Consider the following 23740-nt stretch of genomic DNA (forward strand, 5'->3'; position numbering starts at 1 on the left):
CATAGAAATACAATGAAAAGATCAGGCTTGGACTCAAACATATTTATTTAAAAGGAGGTGCATGCTCTACTCGTTATATGGTGGGTCTCAAAGAGGTATTTGCCTCCCTTGGAACAAGTTGAATATTGCTGTTCATCTAAGGTACCCATCTAAGATGACGGTGCTTGAGAAATTTTGCAAAGAAGAATGGCCAAAAATTGCTGTGCTTCCTTGTCCAAATAGACTTATGACTAATTGCTTCCAAAGGTGCCTCTACCAAGTATTAACCAAAGATAGTGAATACTTATGCAATCAATAATTTTCTGTTTTGTATTATGAATTAATTTAGGAGAAACCTGATTTGCATTATTTTCATATTATATACTTTTTTTTGTTTGATCAGTGGCAACAACTTCTAATTAAATCAGTTTTGATTTCATATTGTAACACAATCAAATGTGGCAATGTCTAAGGGGGTGAATACTTTTGTGGGCCAGCGTTTTTCTCTGCATTCTGTAGCTACATACACTGCTACCACAAGAGCTAGTTAATATAAATGCTCTGCAAGGTTACTGTCCCTGAACAAAATCAAGGCTTGCTGTCATTCACCAAATTGCCTCTCTCAAAGACGTAGTAATTTTAATCATAAAATGACCCTGGATCAGCGCTGGTTTAATTGAGAAATAAAGTGTAGTTGTATGACAATGATGATTGTTCTAACATTTTATGTGTACTTGCCAATTACTGTGAGAGCTTAAAAGACTCTATAACAATGTCTGTTGATAGAATGGCATTGGCAGAGCTGACAGGTGTAATAGATTGTAGGAAGCTTTTTATGGCAAATAGTGAACTCTTTACGGCTTTATGATTTAATGCAGTTAGCATTAAATGTCCTTTGGCTGATTTTACCATGACAAAATATCCCTATAAAATCATTTTCTCAGTGTAAAGAAAAACAAGTCCCACACTTATTTCTCAAACGAATGTGATGCGGTAATTATCTCAATTCCACAATTTTCCAACCGTCACCTGAACACCGTCTATGCCCTGTTTGAGGCCCCTGCTTTTGTTCAGGTCATACCAGAGACAGCCACTGAAGTATCACTTCATGATCTAACAGGCAATTTGCCTCAAAGCAAGGCGGCCAATTAGGTAGGTGGCACTCACCTCCGGTGGGAGAAGAAACAGAGTACTGACCTCCCGTCACATACACACACACACAAACAAACAGACACATAACTAACTCTGCCCATGAGGCACTTAAGCAGCGAGCTGCAGTGTCACGTACAGATGAGCTCCTCACTGCAGAGGACTCAACAGCGCACATGGGGCTGTCGTCTGTTTTCTTCAGTGTCTACATTTTGAGCTTCGTTGACAAGAGACAGCTAGGAATCATGGGCCCAGTCAGCTGGAATAGAATCCAATTTGGCCGATTAGCAGGGTACAGCGAGGACATAAAACATTTACTGAGTACTTTCCACTGCTTATGTAGGTTAGATCCTGTATTACAGCACAACTATTGTACATATTGCTGTTTTAGGGCGCAAAAGACTCCAGATTTTACATGGGTGTGCAACTGATGAATACTCTTGAGGGGTACCCAGTGTTGCGTTTTCTTCAGATGTTTTTGGGGGGTTAAAAATTTGATCGTTTCTGTCAACAGAATTTTTGTCCGCCTTGATTATTCAGATTTTTCTCAATCAAAACCACCACTGGTACCTGTGAGTTTTAAAGAAATGCTAAACGTCCTACAATCTCTGATTTAGAGTTCAGATAGGATGACCAAATTTATATCCCTGAACAATTCTGACATTTGATCCTATTCTCAGGACTGTCTGCTACGTGCTGGCAAGATTCTATTAAACAGAAAATACTGGAGGATGAAATGGGTGTTCTTCACTGGTGTTTCTCAAACCTCCCCTTTGGGACTCATTGCCTTTCCATGTATCTGAACCCTTGCAGAGCTATTGCCTTCACTCAGCTTGTAAGCAAATAATCAATGCCTCGATAAGCCAGTCAGCTGCCCTAACATACCTGATGTACATGTAGGTCATGAAGTACTTGCTAATTAGCTGATCATTTGAATCAGGTATGCCAGGGCAGGGAGAGATCTAAAACATGCAGGGCAGGGGGGCGCCCAGGAGCAGGGTTAAGAAAAACAGCCCCAAGGAGTGATTTGAAAACAACTGTTTACTGTTTCATGTTATTGCTCACCCCCAAGATGTCAAGAAGCGTCTCTCAGCTAAATAATTAGTCTTTTCCACCAATGTCACATCCTCATTGTAATGTCAGTAACCATTGAGGATGATTCTTTGTCTTTCCTTTAAACTTGCCAAGCTGGCAGCTCAAGGCAAATCATTTGCTATTGTGTTCGAAGATGAAAAAATTATTACATTCACATTGCACAGTGGAATCAGAAAATCTTGTCACCTCTTACAAAAATTATAATTTTCTGAACTTTCTCTCTGTGTTTGGAGTTCCACCTTTAATGGGACACATTTCTTCATAACTGAGAATGAAGAGACTTCCGTCCAAAAATCGGTATTAACATGTAGCTGTTAGCATGAGCCCTCTGCTTCACGACTGACGCAGTGAATGAGGCTGCGTTAATGGGTCTTGACCTCTGACGTGCCCTGTTGACCTGAACTCACGTTGAGATGTCACAGGTATCATCCAATTATCCTTAATTGTCCATTTAGCTGAAGGCAATGCACAGGGGAGCAATTAACCATTTGAAATGAAGCAAAAGATTGGTCTCTAGCTGGAGCTGTGAATCAAAGAGCAATCAGCTTATTTGGAAGCTTTAATTGTAGAATTTGTTTTGGAGGGAGTTTGATGTACCAGACTGAGACTTGTCAAAATGCACCCAATTTTTTATGCCTGCAACGTTTGATATTTAAAAGCCAGCACCTGGGGCCCTCAAACGGCGCTGTCTAGTGGTACATTTGCGGCCAAGATTTCAAACACAGATTGTGGAATATTAACGATGCCTCTGGGGTCAAGCCGAGGGCAGTGCCACTTGGCTCACCTCTGCCTGTGATAGACATGCTGTCAAAAGAGAACTGCCTTGTCTTGCGGCAGAGAGACTTGCGCTGCTCGTGTTGGGCTGGGCGCCTGAAGGCTCATGGTTGCCGTCCTTTGAATGCACACTCAGTGGAATGCCCTGGTCGCGCCAGCAGTTGGTTGTGAGCACACACACACACACACATACACACACATACACACACACACACATACACACACACACACACACACACACATACACAAACAAAGCCAATTTGTGAAGACGTCCACTCTCAGACATCAATCCATCAACGGAAATGTCAGCAATTGAAAGGTCAAAGCTCAAACTAATTTTGGACGTCACCTTTGAAAAGCAATAGTCATGAGTCATCAGAGGTCTACATTATACGACCCGCCAGCTAATAGGCCCTCAACAACCTTTCCACTGTGGGAGGATGCGGTTTTCTCAAGGTATCAAAGCTATCAGTCCTCTGCACACTAACCATCTCATCACCCTCTACCCTCCCTCCCTCTCTTTGGGTCTGTCACGCCCTCTTTAAACAAAAACGACGACGTCCCTCCGCAGTCGGACACGGAGTTCTGGGACAAGATGCAGGCGGAGTGGGAGGAGCTAGCGCGGCGTAACTGGTTAACGGAGAACGAGCAGGCACAGGTCCCCAGCAGTGTGTCACCTCACGAGAAGGTTACAGTTCTAACATTCAACCTCTGTGTTATCATGGTCCTGTCTGTCTGTCCCAGTCTCGTCTGCATGTCGTAGTCCTGTCTGTCTGTCATAGGTCTGTCTCTCGTAGTCCTGTCTGTCTGTCATAGTCCTGTCCAGTGCGTCGGACCGGGGGGGGGTGGGGGGGGGGGGTAGGTGTACTAGGTATATAGGGCCCTAATGTGTAGAGCAGCCCTAAAGAAAAGTTTGAATCTTGAATAAAGAGGGGAGGGGCCTTCAAAGACCGCCTATGTACAGGGCTTAGAGGTTTGTGCTACACCCCTGGTCCTGTCTTGTCTGTCGTAGTCCTGTCTGTCTTTCGTAGTCCTGTCTGCATGTCGTAATTCTGTCTGCCTGTCATAGTCATGTCTGTCTGTCATAGTCCTGTCTGTCTGTCATAGTCTTGTCTGTCTGTCATAGTCCTGTCTATCTGTTGTTGTCTTGTCAGTCTTTTATAGTCCTGTCTGTCTGAATGTCTTAGAACACATCTGTTTTCTTTAGTTGTGGACATGTTGTGCATGGGAAATATAGCCCATGAACACGATGATATAATGTTTATGATGTATGTCCTCATTTAATTGAGGGGGGGGCTTTTATGTTTGCAAGTGTTTGTCCCCCTTGGGAATCAAACCCACAACCATTGCAAGCACCGGTTGTGGGTTCGATTAATGTACACTGGCTCTCTAAATTATTCACCCCCATGGACTTTTCCACATTTTATTGTGTTACAAAATGAAATCAGAATAGATATCATTAGTTTTTGCCACAACAAGGTTTTCTATGCAAACAAGTCTATAATTTCAAAGTGAAAAATTAAATCAACACATTGTTCCAAATTAATTATAAATACAAAACAGAATTGATTGCAAAAGTACTCACCCCCTGTGCCATGAAAAGTGAAAGGGGGGTGAATACCTCTGAGAGCCACTGTAGTAAAGTGGACATACCATGATAAAGCCACAAATCCCACTAAACACTGCTTTCTGAAATCTCTTTGCTTTCGTTGTGAAAAAAAGTTATACATCTTCATGTCCTTAACAGTAATATTTAAATGAAAATAATATTTTAGAAGATCAGTGAGCTGTCTTTATGCCGGACTGCATGAGCGGAGCCGGCTAAGAAGAGCGAATGTCTCTTACTGAGTCAGTGAGTGAGTGAGTGACTGTCTGACTGACTCTTGTTAAATAGAGTAGTGGTTAGAGACATGGGCTCTGAAACAACAGGTCCTGTGTTTGCCTCCCGTAACAGTCAAAATGCATTATGCCTGAGGTTCAGGACAGTTCTACAACTTTACATAGCTACGTAATAGGCCTGACATAAAACGGTTCTGGTGGATATTAGGATTTTTTCAGAATGGACAAACTTCACTGGCTTCACATTTCACTTGTCTTTTCACTTGACAAAAATAGTCAGTTATCGTTAGTGATGGCCATTCAAGGCTTCATTACCGTTCTTCCAGCAGCAGGATATTATGCTAGCAACGCTAACTCAGATTTTCTTTTTCAAAATAAAAGCCATAATTGAACTATATAAGTTAATGTAGTTAATCTTGTCTGTACATTTTATGTTTAATGTCCGTTCCAATGTTATTCTTGTCTGTTCTTTTTCACAGACTAAATTGTTAACTATATTGCCTTATACATTTCAATTATGGCTTTTATTGTGATAAAGATAACCTGAGTGCTGCCAGCATAATATCCTGCTGCAAAAATAACACTAATGAAGCCTCGAATGGCCTTCACTAGTTATCGTCACCTATATGTATCTATGTCATTCACAAATGGCTTATTAGCTGTTAAAACGGCCAGTGGCTAATAAGGCTCAGCATGAGTGCTGTTAGGTGGTGTAGTGGTTAACAGCAATTCCTTTCATGTGGGTGACCTGGGTTAGATTTTTAAGAGGGCAGCCACAGTTAATACATTTTATTGCGGGCCAGCTGAACTAGGCTAGCCTGGTTTCTTGTTTAGTAACTGTTACTACTGTCTGAAAGAATTTGGCGTTTAACAAGTACAGCAATCCCTGAGGAAGTTTTCCTCAGTTTTTTTTAAAAAAATGAAACAACGCAAATAGCTTTGTTAGAAGACAATCAAGGAGCTGATGTTGCTTATCCTCCCTTTATATCATGTTGTTTCACCGGTATCAGGGCTACTACTTCCACATGGACAACCCTTACAAGGACTGGCCCAATGCGTTTGAGGAGGGTCTTCGAAAGTCCAAAGAAGGAGACCTGCCGAACGCCGTGTTGCTACTTGAGGGGGCGATCCTGCAGGACCCGCAGGATTCAGAGGTAAACAGGTACACGGGAGGGGCTGTTGAGATATACAGAACCAGGACGTACCCGCCTCAACTGCCATTCGGTGTGTTTAGACGACACACAGTGAAAAGGACATCACAAATCGTGTGAGTGGTGGACACTCAGGGAGCTCTGGGTGTCTGGCGCTCATCACTAGGTGGCGCTTCGGTGGAGTTTGCAGTGTTCTTTTTTGACGATAGCAACGTGAAATTTTCAAAATTTCACGTTTTCCTTTCCCAATTTACTGTAAAATCAGTGTCCTCTTAAACAGCCTCGGAGAGACAATATTAATAGAAACAGAAATCGGGGAATCCTGTTTCAAAAAAATACTATCCCAATGGAAGGATTTCCCCTCAGCGTGTGGATGGAACTAATGGGATTCCATTATTGCTTAGTGGCTGAGTACACTTCTGGGTAGTTTGTTGATATTTTACTGAGTAGTTGATTTATCGTTTTGTGCTGTGCTGGAAATTGGCTCTCAATGTCACAAAGTAAACCAGCATGGAGGTTAGCCTATGTAGATCCATTCCGTATTTCACAGGATGGACAATGACTCCTCCCGGGGTCGCTGAAGATTGTAAATTCAGCTCATTGCTGTCCGAACGCGCATGTCCTAGTATGATATGGAGATTAAATATGAGGTTCAAAAAGCCTAACTCCCAGTCACAATACCGAACTGTGACCTTCTGCTGTGTCCCATGCATGATTCATTGACCAGTAACTAAGCCTGACTCATCACATTCACCCAACGAATTTGGCTGCTTGCCCAAGACTGAGAAGTCCTCACCTCGATAATCATTCAAAGCCTTAAGTGAGCCATGTAAAATATTCCCCACAACCTTCTCATTTATTCATTAGCATTGGCAGGACATATCAACGGGCATTTTTTTTTTCAAAGTGCCGTCCACTAGGCAAGTTATGTGGTTATACATTGTGTAGCCGATAAAACTGCCCAGATAAATAGTCTGCATGTCGCCGATAAGTATTAATCGCACTTAGTGAACAGTCCTCAATATAAGAACGCACACTGTACTATCTGAAACTATCCTACTGGTGACCTTCGGATATAAATAATAAAGATTAAACTCCTTATACTCCTAGGTCAGATTGGATTTTCAAATCCTTATCTATTTCCAGAGGATCAGAATCGTGATGGGCCAACCAGGCACAACATCCTGATCCGTCCACATAGTAACGAGGATTACCAAATATTTGTCCCTATCTGCTGGATCAGAATCACATTTTTCAGTTTAAATTAACCCAGTGCTAACATTTAATCCTAGCCAATTGGAATAATCCAATCAGATAGCATTTAAAAAATATGGCCCTGAATAAGAAACTCTGTATACCTCAGGGAAGAGGTGGCCTTACTTTCCAAAGCTACCCTGGAAGACAAATCACTACTGGCCCTGTCAGAGCAAAAACCTTAAAGCTAATCACCTTGCCATTTTAACGCTGTTATATTGTGACCTAGCTTCAGTTGAACCTCAGTTTGTAATACGGCAACTGCTTGAGATGGTTCACAATGGCTCCTGACTGTTCTGGTGCTAACTGATTATGAGTTGACCGGTGCCACAGAACAGTGGAGATCTCTGCTTCTGGGACACACTCTCTCCTGACTGACTCCTCAAGAGAAGGGTGTTAAATGACAGCGATGCATATTGTCTCCCCAGGCTTGGCAAGTGTTGGGGACCACCCAGGCCGAGAACGAAAATGAGCAGGCAGCCATCGTCTCCCTCCAGAGGTAAGGGGATGCTACAGCATAATGTGGGATCATAAAGCTGTACCACAAATGTGACAGCGCACAAACCACAACTTCTCTGTTTCCAAACATTTCTTAGGCGCTTTAGAAATTGTCTTTCAAACGTATATAGCCATGTCTCAAGTGCTTTATAAATAGTGTTTCAGAAGTGTACAGCCATGTCTCAAGTGCTTTATAAATAGTGTGTCTGAAGTGGACAGCCATGTCTCAAGTGCTTTATAAATAGTGTGTCATAAGTTTACAGTCATGTCTCAAGTGCTTTAGAAACAGTGTTTCAGAAGTATTGTGCCATGTCTCAAGTGCTTTAGAAACAGTGTTTCAGAAGTGTTGTGCCATGTTTCAAGTGCTTTAGAAATAGTGTTTTAGAAGTGTACAGCCATGTCTCAAGTTCTTTAGAAACAGTGTTTCAGAAGTGTAGTCCCGTGTCTCAAGTTCTTTATAGTGTGTCAGAAGTCTACAGCCATGTTTCAAGTGTTTTAGAAACAGTGTTTCAGAGGTGTAGTGCCATGTTTTAAGTGCTTTTGAAATAATGCTTCAGTAGTGTATAGCAATTTCAGTCAAAAAATAATAATTTCTCTGAATATACTGAGGTCCATTTTCATTACCCTGTCAGAAGGCACAATCAGTAAATCAGGCAAACAGCAGATCATAAAGCAATTTGATTCATCTGAACTAGAAAGCTAGCTCTGTGTGCATCCACAGTTATAAATAATGAAATTGCTGATCCAATTAAACACACAATTTCATAAGATCCAAGTCTTGCTTTATAATCTGTGCAGATGAAGGCAACCATGCCAAATATCTTTTATTAATTTGGGTAAATTAATAAAAAAGCTTTTACATAATATTTTCTGAATGTCCAAGTAATCCCACCTAAACCAATATGAACCAAGTTGTAGTATTATACCCCAGATTTATTTTCTATAGTTCACTATGTTGACCTTATATGTGCCTCTACACATGTACAACAACCCTGTTTCCCAAAAAGTTGGGATGCTGTTTAAAATGCAAATAAAAACAGAAATAAAAAAGATGTATCCCTATATATAATAAAAAAGCACAAAGACATCATATCAAATATTGAAACTGAGAAATGTTATTGTTTTTGGAAAACTATATTCCCATTTTGGATTTGATGCCAGCAACATCTTTGAAAAAAGTTGGGACAGGGGCATGTTTATCAGTTGCTGTAGTTTTGAAGGTGTAAGGTATTCAAATGTTTGCTTAATGTAGGATTTCAGATGTTCAACAGTTAGGGGTCTCTTTTCATTTCATAATGTGCCAAATATTTTCAAAGGGTAACAGGTCTGGACTGCCGGCAGGCCAGTTTAGCACCAAGACTCTTTTACTATTTAGCCATGCTGTAAACAGAATGTGATTTGTCTTACATAAGCAAGGCCTTCCGTGAAAAAGACATGGTCTGGATGGCAGCATATGTTGCTCCAAAACCTGTATATATTGTCCAGCATTAATGGTGCCTTCACAGATGTCAAGTCACCCATGCCATGTGCACTAATGCACCCCCATACCATCACAGATGCTGGCTTTTGAACTTTGAGCTGATAAGAAGCTGGATGGTCCCTCTCCTCTTTAGTCCGGAGGACGCGGCGTCCATGATTCCCAAAAATAATTTCTAATTTTGATTTGTCAGTCCACAGGCCAGTTTTCCCACTTCGCCTCAGTCCAAAGTGATGGCAATTCTGGATCTTGTTTATATTTGGTTTCTTCTTTGCATGGTAGAGTTTGTGGATGCAGAGACATACAGTGTTCACAGACAATGGTTTTCGGAAGTGCTCCTGAGCCCATGCAGTGATTTCCACAACAGAATCATATCTGTTTTTAATGTAGTGCCGCCTGAGGGCTCGAAGATCACGGCCATCCAGATTCTCTGAATCTTTTTATGATATCATGTAAAAGAGATGAGGAGATCCCCAAAATCTTTGCAATTTTACGATGAGAAACGTTACTCTTAAATTGTTGCACTATTTCCCTGCGCAGACATTCACATAGTTGTGAACCCCTCCCCATCCTCACTCCTGACAGACCCATTTTATGTTACTGACTTGTTGCCAATTGACCTAATTAGTTGTGTGATATTCCACCAGGTTTAGGTTTTTAGCATTACACAACTTTTCCAGTCTTTTGTTGTATCTTTTTTGAAACATGTTGCTGACATCAAATTCAAAGAAGGCATATATTTTTCAATTAACAATAAATAATTTCTGTTTCAACATTTGATATGTTGTCTTTGTACTATTTTCTATTGAATATAGTGTTTATATGATTTGCACATCATTGCATTCAGTTTTTTTTTTACATTTTACAAAGCATCACAACTTCTTTGTAAACGGGGTTGTAGACCAGTTGATGTTTTTGTGGATTAGAGAAGCAAGAGGCAGATTGCCAAGTCCTAACCAGAAGGTTTCTTGATCAAATTCCTTATCCAGCAAGATGAAACATCTGTCGTTTTGTATTTGAGCAACACAGTTACCCTAACTGCTTTAGTAAGTTGCTCTGGATAAGAGCGTCTGCTGAATTACCAATAATGCTGTTTGTTATTTTGCAGCTGAACACCTGTCACAGTCCTTCATGAAACATAGTATTATATGTCTTCTTCTAATACCAATAAAACAAATATTCCTAAAAAAATTATGTACTATACAACAGCAACACTACATACTGCATTGTGTTATCTTTAAAGGTGGACAACAGCAACTGTAATTGCTTTGGCTATTTTTACACCCGAAGTAACACATTTACCCACTTGCTGTTGAATGCAACAGGGTCTCTGGGATACTTGACTGTCATCCCATGAAGGGAGTGGTTCTTGCCACCTGACTCCCGGCATCATTAGGTGCCTCCTGATGTTCCCTAGCTGTGGCTCGTCCAAATTCATGTCCGTAAAAACCTTTTGGTCCCCTTTGAAGTGCCCCCCCCCAGCCCCGTCACCCAACCGCCCCCGTCTCTGCATCATCAGGTGTCTGGAGCTCCATCCCAACAACCTGCCGGCCCTCATGGCCCTGGCGGTGAGCCTGACCAACACTGGCATGAGGCAGGACGCCTGCGAGGCACTGCTGCGCTGGCTCCGTCACAACCCCAAGTACCGGCACCTGCTGAAGGGCAAGACGCACCTGTCCGGCTCCCCGCCCTCCCAGCGTAGGATGTCCCGTGTCTCCACCGTGGGCAGGTACGAGAGGTAGAGTATAAGGCCTGGATAGGACAAGGTTAGATACCGTGTGTAGAGGTTACCACACGGTCGTGAATGTTCTTTGTTATAAAACCAGGTGCTTCGAATCCTGAATGGTGATTGGCCGATAGACGTGTTATATGAGGCTGTGTACCACGGGTATGACATCACAATTTTTTACTGCTCTCATTTTGTTGGTAACTGGTTCATAATAGCAATCAGGCATCTCAGGGATTTGAGGCGTAACGCCAATATACCACGGCTATGCGCTGTACCCAGGCACTCTTCAGTGTGTCGTGCATTAAAACAGCTGATAGCCATGGTATATTGGCCGTATACCATACCCATTCATGCTTTATTGCTTAATTGTTATTATTATTATTCTGGAAGTGTGATACAGGATGGGTGATAAAGGCCATTCAGGATTACACAATTAATATTGGAGTAGGATGATCTATCAGGGCACCTTCATTTGACAGCACTAAAGCTGATACCTTGCACTGTAAGTACATTGCAGTCACTCTATCTCCTTTCCAGTCTCTTGGTTTGAGTACTGTGACACTATTAGAGAATGGCTCATTGGTGCATATTTTATTTTTATGGTTTATGTCGCCCACTCAATTATTTTTAACCGAGTTGTTATAGAAACTAATTTATTTCCTTTATTTCCTTTACCTCCCGTCATCAATGAAAGGAAATGGTTTTGGTCTTTCAGTCACAGCACATCTGGGTGTCATTTTGATGTCCTTAAATTCTCTCTCACACATGTATTCTTTGTTAACAAAGCACAGTTTACGGGTTATGTTTGCTAATATACTGATAGAAAGGAATACTTTCTATCAGAATATACCCCTTAAAAGGATATAATTTTCTTCCTTGTTAAAAATCCTACTTTTTCATATCAAATGAAAATTTAAATGATCAGTTAGGAGCAAATATGACATATGTTTATACACTGAACAAAATTATGAACGCAACACTTGTTTTTGCCCCCATTTATCATGAGCAGAACTCAAAGATCTGAGACTTTCTCTATGTACACAAAAGGCCTATTTCTATCAAATATTGTTCACAAATCTGTCTAAATCTGTGTTAGTGAGCACTTCTCCTTTGCCGAGATAATCCATCCAACTCACAGGTGTGGCATATCAAGATGCTGATTAGACAACATGATTATTGCACAGGTTTGCCTTGGGTTGGCCACAATAAAAGGCCACTCTACAGGGCCAAAACAAAAGTGTTTCGTTAATAATTTTGTACAGTGTAATAAAAAGATCTCCATTACAAAAACAGATATTTATCAATCCATAAGCTCTAATTCCTGCTGGTTGTCATAGGCTCTTAGTCCTGCTGGTGGTCGTAGGCTCTTAGTCCTGCTAGTGGTCGTAGGCTCTAATTCCTTCTGGTGTTCATAGGCTCTTAGTCCTGCTGGTGCTCATAGCCTCTTAGTCCTGCTGGTGGTCATAGGCTTTAAGTCCTGCTGGTGATTATAGGCTCTTGGTCCTGCTGGTGATCATAGGCTGTTAGTCCTGCTGGTTGTCATAGGCTTTAAGTCCTGCTGGTGGTCATAGGCTCTTAGTCCTGTTGGTGGTCATAGGCTCTAAGTCCTGCTGGTGGTCATAGGCTTTTAGTCCTGCTGGTGGTTGTAAGCTCTTGGTCCTGCTGGTGATCATAGGCTGTTAGTCCAGCTGGTTGTCATTGGCTTTAAGTCCTGCTGGAGGTAATAGGCTCTTAGTCCTGCTGGTTGTCATAGGCTCTTAGTCCTGCTGGTGGTCATAGGCTCTTAGTCTTGCTGGTGGTCATAGGTTCTTAGTCCTGCTGGTGGTCATAGGCTCATAGTCCTGCTGGTGGTCATAGGTTCTTAGTCCTGCTGGTGGTCACAGGCTCTCAGTCCTGCTGGTGGTCATAGGCTCTTGGTCCTGCTGGTGGTCATAGGCTCTTAGTCCTGCTGGTGGTCATAGGCTCTTAGTCCTGCTGGAGGTCATAGGCTCTTAGTCTTGCTGGTGGTCATAGGCTGAGCTATGTATGTCTGCCCACAGCAACCTACTGGCTGACGTCAAGGAGTTGTTCCTTGAGGCGGCGCAGCACAACGCGGTCACGGACCCTGACCTGCAGACGGGCCTGGGTGTTCTGTACAATCTCAGTGCCGAGTTCAACAAAGCTGTGGAGGCCTTCAACGCTGCCCTGTCTGTGCGGCCAGACGTAGGTGGAGGGTGGAACCACAAAACACTGTAATCACACTCACCCCTCCACACGTGCAGACAAACACACGATCTTACACACACACACACACACACACACACACCCACACGCACATAAACATACATTGAAACAGACAACTTGATCACTGTCACAAATTCCCAAAATGCGACCCTCCCCAAAGACTGCCGGAGACAGGGAGACTTCATGCAAACCGAGTCACTGAAGCGCACCAAGCTGTCACACAAATCACTGAAGCGCTCTATCTCGAGCTAGATAGCTTTGAGCCGAGAAAACCCGTCTCATGAACTCCTGATTCAAACACACAGCACTATAATCTCTGCTCTGAGCAGCTCAAGTCCCTATCTTTTCACCCTGTCCCACAGCAGTGGGCATATAAGCACTGGCTGCTAAATCCAGTCTTTCTCTATTTGACTTGGTAATGCCCTCTCCCTTGCTGGGTCCGTGCCGCAGAATGCAGTAAGAGGTAGTGATAGCATACTGCTGGGATTGGAGCCGAATGCGAAGCCGCGTCGTATAGGGCCTCGCCACTGTATACGTGGTTCTGTCCCCGGGAGGGAGTCACGTATTCAAGGAGTGAAGGACAGGTGTAGTGATGTAACCAAACCGTCCTCAAAGGATCCTTGGAACTTCGCAGTTGCTTGTTTTCATGGGGTTTTCGCAACGGGAGTTTGAAGGATTTTGCCACAGTGCATATCAGCCCCATCATACCACAGTACCTACATTAGTCATTTATATGCCAACAAGCAAAGATCTGGTACATATATAGTGTCTGTGGATCTGCCCTTCACCTTCTCCACCTTCTTGTGGGCTTCATTTTGAGTTGCTTATATGTATTTTTTTGCCATCAGTCCACACAGCATAATGACAGCTATAAACGCATTGTCAGCTATTTTTTAAAATGCATTATTTAAAATAATCAACTTAAATATTTCTGTATCTCATACACTACCAGTAAAAATGTTGGATACATTTACCCAAAATCTACCCATTCAAGTGAATGATTAGGTGTGTGCAAACCTTTGATTGGTACTGTATTCAGACCCTTCATTCAGTATTTTGCAGAAACGCCTTTGGCTGTGTTCACAGCTTTGTGTCTTCTTGGGTTCCTAGGCCAGTCTTCCACACCTGGATTTGGGCAGTTTCTTCTATTCTTTCTTGCAGACCGCGTCTGTCCAGTCCGATGGGGATTTGCCCACAGAGGGTTAATGGGGTTCAAATCTGGGCTCTGGCTTGGCCACTCATGGACATTCACAGACTTTTCCCTGAAGCCACTCCAGCGTTGTCTTGGCTGTGTGCTTCCGGTTGTTGTTGTGATGAAAGATTAATATTCACCCCAGTCTGAGGTCCTGTGTGCTCTGGATCAGGTTTTCTCCAAGGACCTATCTGTATTTTGTTCCCTTCATCCTTCCCTTAATACCGACCAGTCTCCATCAAAGCAGAGAATATTTGCTGTGTCCTTCAGGCGGCTTATCATATGCCTTTTACACAAGACTGGCTTCCGTCAAGCCGCTCTTCCATGAAGGACTGATTGATGGAGTATTTCAGAAATGTATACCTTCAACATAATTCTGTTATTGGTCTGTGAAGAGTTCCTTGGACATGGCTTGGTTTTTGCACTGACATACACAGTGAAGTGTGAGACCTGTGTGTGCCTTTCTAAATCATGTCAAATCAATTGAATTTGCCACAGGTGGACGATAGACAGACATCTCAAGGATGATCAAAGGACACATTATGCATCTGAGCTCTATTTGAAGTTTCACCGCAAAGGGTCTTGAAGGGCCTGGATACTTATGTACATTAAATATTTTAAATTTTCAATAAATTGGCACAAATATCAACAACAAAAAATCACTTTGTCCTTATGAAGTAAGCTGTGTAGATTGGTGGCAAAAAAACTTATGTAGTCAATTATAAATTATTATTATTTAAGTCAACCCAACAAAATGTGGAGGGGACCTAATACTTTCCAAAGGCACTGTATGTATCCCATCTGAAAATACGTTGTTGTGGGGTCTTAGTTGTGATTTCAAACATGCCTTAATATTTTAGACAACTTGAACCTTATTTTACTTGCGAAACTTTACCAAATCAGACAGTTAGTTTCTGACTGGACCTCCTATTCCAGTCCAATTAGCATTAGCACAACAGAAGTCCCATTACTTAGCCTACATACACGCTATGAATTTAGCAAGTAGGCAACGAATCGTGAACAAATCGTCCAATGCACCGCATCACCTCAGTTGACAGTCAGTGGGATCACAATCTGTGACACCATCTGACAACTGTCAGAAAACAAACATCAAAACCAACCAGCGTACAGAGACCCCTGTTTCGCCCCCCCCCCCCCCGCCCACCCCCCCAGCGTTGACACCTGCTTCCTGTTTGTCCCCTTCAGGACTACCTGCTGTGGAACCGCCTGGGGGCCACACTGGCTAACGGAGACCGGAGTGAGGAGGCGGTGGAGGCCTACACCCGGGCCCTGGAGCTCCAGCCGGGCTTCATCAGGTCCCGCTACAACCTGGGCATCAGCTGCATCAACCTGGGGGCGCACAGGTGGGTGAGCGGCGGGTGTGGCGGAGGTGGAGGGTTGTGGGGTAGGTTTGAACCGGCTGTGGCTTTCTGAAACGGCAACGGGCACTGTGGAAGAGGCCGTTGAGACGGCAGAGTGGGCTGAGGTGAGGCAGGAGTACCATTGGGCTTTACAACGCAGCTTCTTAAGCTTTTATGGACTACTAACGTTAAAAGGATCAGTATTTAACTTAAAATTATTTATTTGAACCTTCATTCTAAGGTCGATAATCATATTTGCAGCTACTCACTCAAGTATTTTCTAACATTTAACCCCTTCTGCTTGTCTCAAAGGGAGGCGGCCAGTAACTTTCTAACGGCCCTGAGTCTGCAGAGGAAGAGTCGAAGTCGGCAGCTTTCGCACCAGCTCATGTCGGGAAATATTTGGGCCGCCTTGCGGATCGCCCTGTCCATGATGGATCAACCCGAGCTGTTCCAGGCAGCCAACATCGGAGACCTAGACCTCCTCATGAAAGCCTTCCACCTGGACATGTGAGCCATGCTGACGAGGTCGCTCCCTCGGAAAAGCCAAAGTGTACAAATGGAAAAAGCGCCGTTTTCTCCGGTCAGTGAAAAGTGTGTGGTCTTTTTTTTGTTGTTGCACAGACTACGAACTACCCAGTCTTCATTATTCCAAAGTACCTCTGCAGTCTTCTGGGTTACTGCATGTGCTCAGAGGAGAGACTATTTCGCAATGGATTTACACTGCAATTTGTGATTCCCCAGACGAGCACAAGGACGGGCAAAGATTGTATAACTAATGCCTTAGAGAACACAGCAATTAAAACAAACTTATTGAGTGGAACTGAGCGTGAGAGAGAGTAGCGCAGAGAATGCTGGTGTTGAATCGCGTTCGGGTTTGACAGGAGCGGAGGCCTCATCTAATTACTTTTCAGAGTGTTTGGATTGTCACTCTGACCTAAAGGAAGGATTTTTTTTTATCAATAAAGACTACACCATTAGCTGTGGGACTTTTAGGCTGCAAATCAATAGATCCTCTTTTTAGGGAGGAACAATAGTGCATGGAAACTTAAGCATTTTACTAAATGGATTCAGATGCACTTGCCTGAAACTAGAATCATTTTTCCTTTCTTGGAGTCTGCACTTTGAAAAACTAACAGATATCTTACTGAAATTTTCACAAGACAGATTGTAAAGCCTTACTCGAAATGCATGCTATACAAAAAAAATATTTATTTCTACTATTTTTATGGCAACCAATGTGCCATTTTTAGATTCTGTTTTTGGACTTCCTAGAATATTTGGAATCCTCTTAGTCCTTTATGTTTTTTTGGTGTTCTCAGCTGTTCACTTAACTTTCTTTACCTATTTTCTCTTCACCCTCGCTGGTTTTGCCCTCAGAGCTGCAAATGTACTTCACGTGTCAGAAAGTCTTCCTGCTGAATCTGCCATGTCTCTGGGATTACTTTCAAACTGTCACATGACTTTAAGGCGTCATAACCGTGCTAGAAAATGGATTCCCCCAAGGTAAAACAGTCTTTACTAGAAGAAAGCATCTTTGTGTAAAACGTGGGGTAATGCTTATGTAGTGGTAATGTTCAATGCTGCCCAAAGGCCTTTCAGAGTGGGTATAACATCCCATTAGCTAACATCAGTGTTCGGGTTAACATCGTTTTCACAGTGACAAAACAAGTAGTTGTTTGCTTATGTTTTAACCATTGGGGAAACTGGTAATGGTGATCGGCTTTACTGATGTCCCAGCAAACAAAACTGGGTTTACAGGATGTCTCCGGAACGGGGAAGTATGTTGTCCCCATGGTCTATCCATGGTCTAGCCCCCCTTTAAAAAGAGATTCCTACAAGATCAAACAAACGCTATCCCTTTAAGTGTGCTTAGTCTGTTGATGGTTTATTGGTCTAGAAGCGTCACAGATGTTACTCTGAAATTCAATCTTACATTGGTGAAACACAGGTCACCAAGCGACGGAGAGTATGTTGACATTTTCATCATGGTACTGATGCTCATTTCTGGAGTTATTTGAAGGTGGGAGTGCTTACATTTTCCATATTGGCCCTCACCAACAGAGCTACAGAATCATGACAAAGTAAATGACATACTGTAGATGGACACTGTCATTTACTGTCATTTACTTTTGTCATTCACTCTTCAGTGCCATTGCACTTCCGTGTTTACTGTCATGCCTGCTGTTAGGACGAGGAAATGTGTGTGATTCAAAGATCCAATGCTAAAGGTGGTTGTTCTATGCTGCCATTTCTAACTGCATAATTCCCCTGACTCAAAAGGAAACACTTTTCTTTGCTTTGATGGAATGCTATCACAGTGTGACAGAGAACCCGTCGCCATGGCGCTTTGATGTGATTTGTTCATATAGGCCAAGATGACTCTGTCAGAGGGGGAAAAAAAGAGACTAAACCTTTTTGGAAAGTTGTTGCTTTTTCTACTGAAAGCACTTTTAATTCGCCCTTTACTTTTATTGCCATTTGGGGAACGTTTTGGCACCTTGTCAGCAGAAATGCAGACATTGTTTACAAGGAAAGAAGGTCAGCTGGGCACAGAATTCAAATGCTGATGAGAAAATAGGAAACTGCCATTCACTTTAGCAAGGCCTTCAAGTCTTTGGTACTTTGGCATAGCATCATGATACAGGGGTCAGTTTCATTTAATACCGACACGTTCGGTTGAGACCGGCTTACGGAGGGCAACTGTAATGGAATCCTGTTTTACTATAGCAGTCCGCTGAAAATTCCTGTACAATTCAAAGACATACTCTTTCTGTCACTGTACACAAACTCAAGCTTATTGAAGGAAGGGTTCCCTTGTTGGCAACACTGAAAAACTGATTCATTTCTGTTCTTTTGTATTGAACCCATTACATTCAAATAGTCTGAAAATGCAATGGAGATCATTTTTCCACTCAGGGAAAGGGTTGGAACAAGTCCAGCAGCAAATGCCAGACGAGAAAGACATCAGTTACAGTAAGTCTTCATTCAATCACTGCGTCATTACGTTTCCAACATTAAGAAGCCAGAGGCGTTGTCTGCTCAGGCGTAGCACACACATGCACCACCACGAACAGGCTGCCATCTTGGTCTAGCTTTGAAGACCAGAAACGCGTCGGCGACTGTTGAATATCGAAAGCCAACTGGGTCAACGCGATACGGCGTCGTTTGCATTTGTTAATTAGTTTAGTCTGGAGGCCGGATGCCCTAAATTAGATAATGCGCATTTACACACACTACCCTTCACACACGCTACCCTTTACACACACTACCCTTTACACACACTACCCTTTACACACACTACCCTTCACACACGCTACCCTTTACACACACTACCCTTTACACACACTACCCTTTACACACACTACCCTTTACACATACTACCCTTTACACACACTACCCTTTACACACGCCACACTTGATAACCCCGACCATAAACCCACCCAGCGAACAATGGCGGTGGAAATCTGGATGTAAGGACGTTAAAACGCAACGTTTTAACTGCTTGGCCCCTTGACGATCAGCTGCTCGCTACTGACTCATGCAAAGGCAACTATGAACTCTACTCAGTAAGTTCAGGTGACTAAGTGGTGAGAACGGTTTTGATTAATTCCAAAGAGAATGATTTGCCGTGCGTTTTCCTCTGTCTGGGTGTCTCTTGCCGTGACTGTGTGCATGCAGCACAGCATTCGGTATTACAATTAGTTCATTGCTGAAAGCGGGATTTCCTCTACCTTGTGATTTCTTTCAAATCACTCTGATTTCTTATGGTCTAGTAAGCCTGTGCTTTATGCATTTTGAAAAAATACAATGTAGTTATGTTGATGTTTTTTTTTTTTTATACAAATCTATAGTATTGTAGAATCTATATTTGTTTTGCCTGGTGATAAAAGTCCCTTTTCTAGAACTGTTTACCTTCTCAGGTGTGAGGACCTAGCTATACCTAGCATGCAACAAAAGAACTCAAGATGGATCGCATGCTAGATCTTCTAAGCTTCATTCTGAATGCCCTTTTGATTTTATGCATGAATTGCAAACCATTAAGTACTTTCTTTGCCCCTTTATAAAAACATAATTCATGTTACCTGGCAATATTTCTTCAATGCACTTTTGATCGGCTACAGTTATAAATTGTTATATCTATCTATCTATATATTCAATATATATTGTACACAAGATACAATAACAAGTACATTGCAGTAAATTTGGCAAACTGTTTTGCTAAAGGATTTGGAACCTTTGGTGACAGTTGTATAAACTTTAACTCACAGATGTAAACAACCTTAGACCCCAACTCTTCGCGGTCAGCACAATGGCATTAGGCCTAGAGGAGGATGGTTGTTCAGCAGGGCCGGTTCTAGGCATAAGCAACCCCCAACTACAAGGGGAGAGGGGGCCCCAAATCAAATTTTGCTTAGGGCCCCCAAAAGGCTAGAGGCGGCACTGTTGCTCTGTATCCTATGTACAATACCTTTATCAATTCTTACCTTTTGGACTTACTCATTATAAAAGAGGCTTGTTCACTCTAGTTCATTTCTATAGCCGACGTTACAGGTATGAATTGAGCAAATTATATTTTGAGGCAAACGAGTGACTTAAAGAAATTAAATACTGAAATACTTTATAGTGTACTTAAAATGCATACTACTCTCCTGATAATCACTTGTCAAGCATTAACACCTTTCAAACAAACTGTACATGAAAGTTAGCCTATCTTTTAAAATAAACAGTTGTTATATATTCAAAGTGTTTGTGTCTTCAGATTTATTGTTGAATAGATGTATCATTGTCCACTGCATTTTGACCAGGTTTTGTGAATTCCATTGTTTCGTTGGAAAGAGTCTCCTATGGCTCTCCTTTCCTATCTAATAACGTCTCCAGAGCTTTTGTATCATTTCAACCCGTAGTACTGAATGTAGTGCACAATAGACAAAATAGGTCAGTTTTCTGGTGAGTTACATCACCCACCTGACAGCTATTGTGTATGAAATTACAATCTGCAAATGTTTTTATTTTTCAAATTTGCATATTAGAAATTTGCTGTTATATTAGGAATTTTGATCTTATGAAGATCTTGGAGTGCATATTTAAACCATTATTATTATTTAAAGTCTGCACTAAGGCCTGCTCTTCCTCAGCTTTCAGAGTAAAACAATTCTCTGAAAATTGGAAACTTGAATGTGAAATCATCATGAGGAACAACAACCAATCTGCACTACTTTCTCAATGACAATTAACAAACTCAGTTAAACAAGGGTCAAAATCATCAAGAAATGTAGTTTATTGAACTATCCAAAAATTGTACGTAGCCAGTGCCATATATGATGTTATACAGGTATTCACAAAGTTCATTACAATACTGGATCCTACATAAAACAATATTTGGATAAATACATTACAAAAGTCAACTTAAAATAATCTCTTCAGGGAAACTGTGTAATGAAAACTACACAAATGGCACAAACTGGCAAAAAGGCAAAGAAAATGTGAGTAAAAACAGGTAAAGTACCATTGAAAAGGTATTTAAATGAAATAAGAAAATCACGCACAGAAGTACAATTGTACAATCCAAATGACTAAATGTCAACTGCACATGCTGACAGTACCCAGGCGTGACACAAAAAGACAAACCATTACCTTTCACAACCTCAAAAGGCAGAGATAGAGATGAAGAGAATGTGTGATGGAGAGAGAGCAAGAGAGAGAAAGTGTGTGTGTGTTGGAGGAGACCGATTGAAGAAGAGCTGAGAAAGCAAAGAACTAGACATTCTCCATACAAATCAATCCACAGTAAAAGGACAATCTACCAGTCTTACTATAGCCAGAGTGACAGGAAAGAACCTAGATGAGGATAAATATGTAGAACTAGAATGCATAGATGTAGAATGCACAGAACCCCGTTTCACGGAGGACCGATACGACCAGTTATCTCACATAGAACATTGAAACCAAGGGCTTAAGGTAGATCTAACTATTATATGGGTTTTCCAATGGTCCAAAAACACGATTCACCCTGTGGCAAAAAGTATGTTAGCGTGTGTCCTACAACACTTTCCCTCACACCAAAACCAAAAGTGCATTATTACGACGCAAGGTTTCCAGGAAAACCTGTTTGATTGAACAGTGAGGGAAAACTAGTCAAATGAGGGAAAACTAGTTAGAAGGGTATTGATAAGCAACATCTCCTTGTCGATATGTAACTACTAAGCATACATTGAACTCTAGGCAACACTGCAGCTGGGGATTCCACAGCGTCATCAGACAAACTCTTCCTGTAAGAGTAGGCTCTTAAGGACAAAACGTACACATGCATTCACTCAAAGGTGTGACTGCTGGACACAAAAATCAGAGCAGGTGTACACAAGCAGAGTGTGTTTGAATAAAATGGGGAATACAGTACATTCACACACACACACACACACAAATATTTGCCAGTAGGGCCAGTTGTGTTGATATGCGTTTCATTTATAACGTCAAAGCAACAGAGAGGTTTCAGTTGCGGTGAGCACCATCAGGGTTAAATGCAGCTGTGCCCTACGTCTTGAAAGTACGAGAACACATTGTACAGTACAGTCTGCACCCAAGAGATGACATCAATGTCCCAGTGCGTATTGCTGTAATACCAAAACACGGATGGTGGTGTTTGAATGCATACATTCTGCATTAAAAAGTTAGTGGTGTATCAAATATGAATAGAAATATACGGTAACATTCAGAGATTGAGGGCTACCATAATGAGCAAACATTTACCTCAGGAGATAGTATGTTGTCTGTCCTTCCACAAAATGAAATTATATTATATACATATATTAGGCGAGCAACCAAATACCAACCAGTCTCTCGTTAGATTGCCGTAGTCAATAGCCATTTATTTATAAATACAGTATTATGAAAAAACTGGTGGTCTTTTATCCAATGCTTCCAGACTATAAGTCTCCAATGAATCTGAAAAATCTGAGGAAATATTATAGCAAAATGTATAGCTGAAATTACAGTCGGTTATTGGCTTCTATAATAATCTGGAAATGCCAGTAATATCAGTTTAGGTTATATGTTCCATGATAACTTATATATTTTTTAATCATGTTCTCTTACTATTATTAACCCATCTCAAAAAGTGCTTTCAGATTTAAAGAAAAACCTGTTCTCCAGGGAACTGAAATAAATCGTCCGATTGTCAATATGCCGAAAAAGACTTGATTCTCATAAACTCAGAAAAATAATCTGCCACATGCTAGTTAAAACCAGACAGAAAGCCAATTACACAATCATCACATGGCATTGGATTTTCCAACAATGATTTTACATATTAATGTACTCAGTGCCGAACACAGTGAAGCACTGTTTTTGAAATGTTTTTCCCTATTCTGAAACTAGCCTATGCAGGCGTTTCTCTCCATTCAATGCCATCACTTTCGATCCTGCATAACATCTTAAAGGTTGCTGATTCTCCAACGCCCCGTACTGTATGCAAAGCTCAGGAGAACTGTCATGTCTTTTGTCACATTTTGGTTGAGCGAGTTTTCAGGGCTTGCAGAGACGCGTGGTCGCTTCAGGACCCCACTGACACCAATACAACTGGCACAGGAGATGAAGACGTTCTGGTAGGCTGATACAATTAGGGGTGGAGCACTATAATGGCTGACATTGCACACATTCCTCTGTACAAACACTAAAAACAAATAACACCGTAATCACCGAAGCATACTAAAAGGACGTCGCTTTCCCTTTTTTGATCATTCTTTCGGTATTGACATACACTGATGTTGCTGTTGAGTAACTCCGAAGAGGTGAGGGGTTCCTCTTGCAATTTGGCTGGTCTGGGGTATGTTTTCTCTTCCTGTCCCTGGGTTGTGAGGCTGTGGTTCGCTAAGGTCAGAGGGTGGAGAGGCAGAGTTGCATCTATCTGCTAGACAGCCGACGATAAAAGTAAATGTATCCCAAGTCTTTTGGAGGACGTTCTGACAAACACACTTTGTGGTCATTGAAGATCACCCATCTGACGTTGGGGGTAAAAAT

At 41.9% G+C, this 23740-nt stretch overlaps 2 protein-coding genes across 6 annotated transcripts in view; one reads left to right on the forward strand and one right to left on the reverse strand.

Moving 5' to 3' along the window:
• Positions 1–20441, forward strand: part of pex5la (peroxisomal biogenesis factor 5-like a) — an 88557-nt gene extending 68116 nt beyond the window's left edge. For 2 of the 4 annotated variants that reach the window (XM_029121369.2, XM_029121371.2), the window contains 7 exons: positions 3569–3685; positions 5847–5990; positions 7670–7740; positions 10736–10954; positions 12985–13147; positions 15567–15724; positions 16034–20441. In XM_029121369.2, the coding sequence (XP_028977202.1) occupies positions 3569–3685; positions 5847–5990; positions 7670–7740; positions 10736–10954; positions 12985–13147; positions 15567–15724; positions 16034–16235 (1074 nt within the window). In that variant the 3' untranslated portion in view covers positions 16236–20441. Of the gene's footprint in view, positions 1–3568; positions 3686–5846; positions 5991–7669; positions 7741–10735; positions 10955–12984; positions 13177–15566; positions 15725–16033 lie in introns of all 4 variants that reach the window. The other 2 variants (XM_029121370.2, XM_029121372.2) reach the window with 2 other exon arrangements.
• A 537-nt stretch (positions 20442–20978) lies between these two features.
• The window catches only part of usp13 (ubiquitin specific peptidase 13), a 35114-nt gene continuing 32352 nt past the window's right edge, over positions 20979–23740 (reverse strand). For both annotated transcript variants that reach the window (XM_010871303.4, XM_010871302.4), the window contains exon 21: positions 20979–23720. In XM_010871303.4, coding sequence (XP_010869605.1) covers positions 23624–23720 — 97 coding nt within the window. In that variant the 3' untranslated portion in view covers positions 20979–23623. The remainder of the gene's footprint in view (positions 23721–23740) is intronic.

Source organism: Esox lucius, chromosome 8, assembly GCF_011004845.1.
Source record: "Esox lucius isolate fEsoLuc1 chromosome 8, fEsoLuc1.pri, whole genome shotgun sequence".
In the NCBI taxonomy this organism is placed as follows: Eukaryota; Metazoa; Chordata; class Actinopteri; order Esociformes; family Esocidae; genus Esox; species Esox lucius.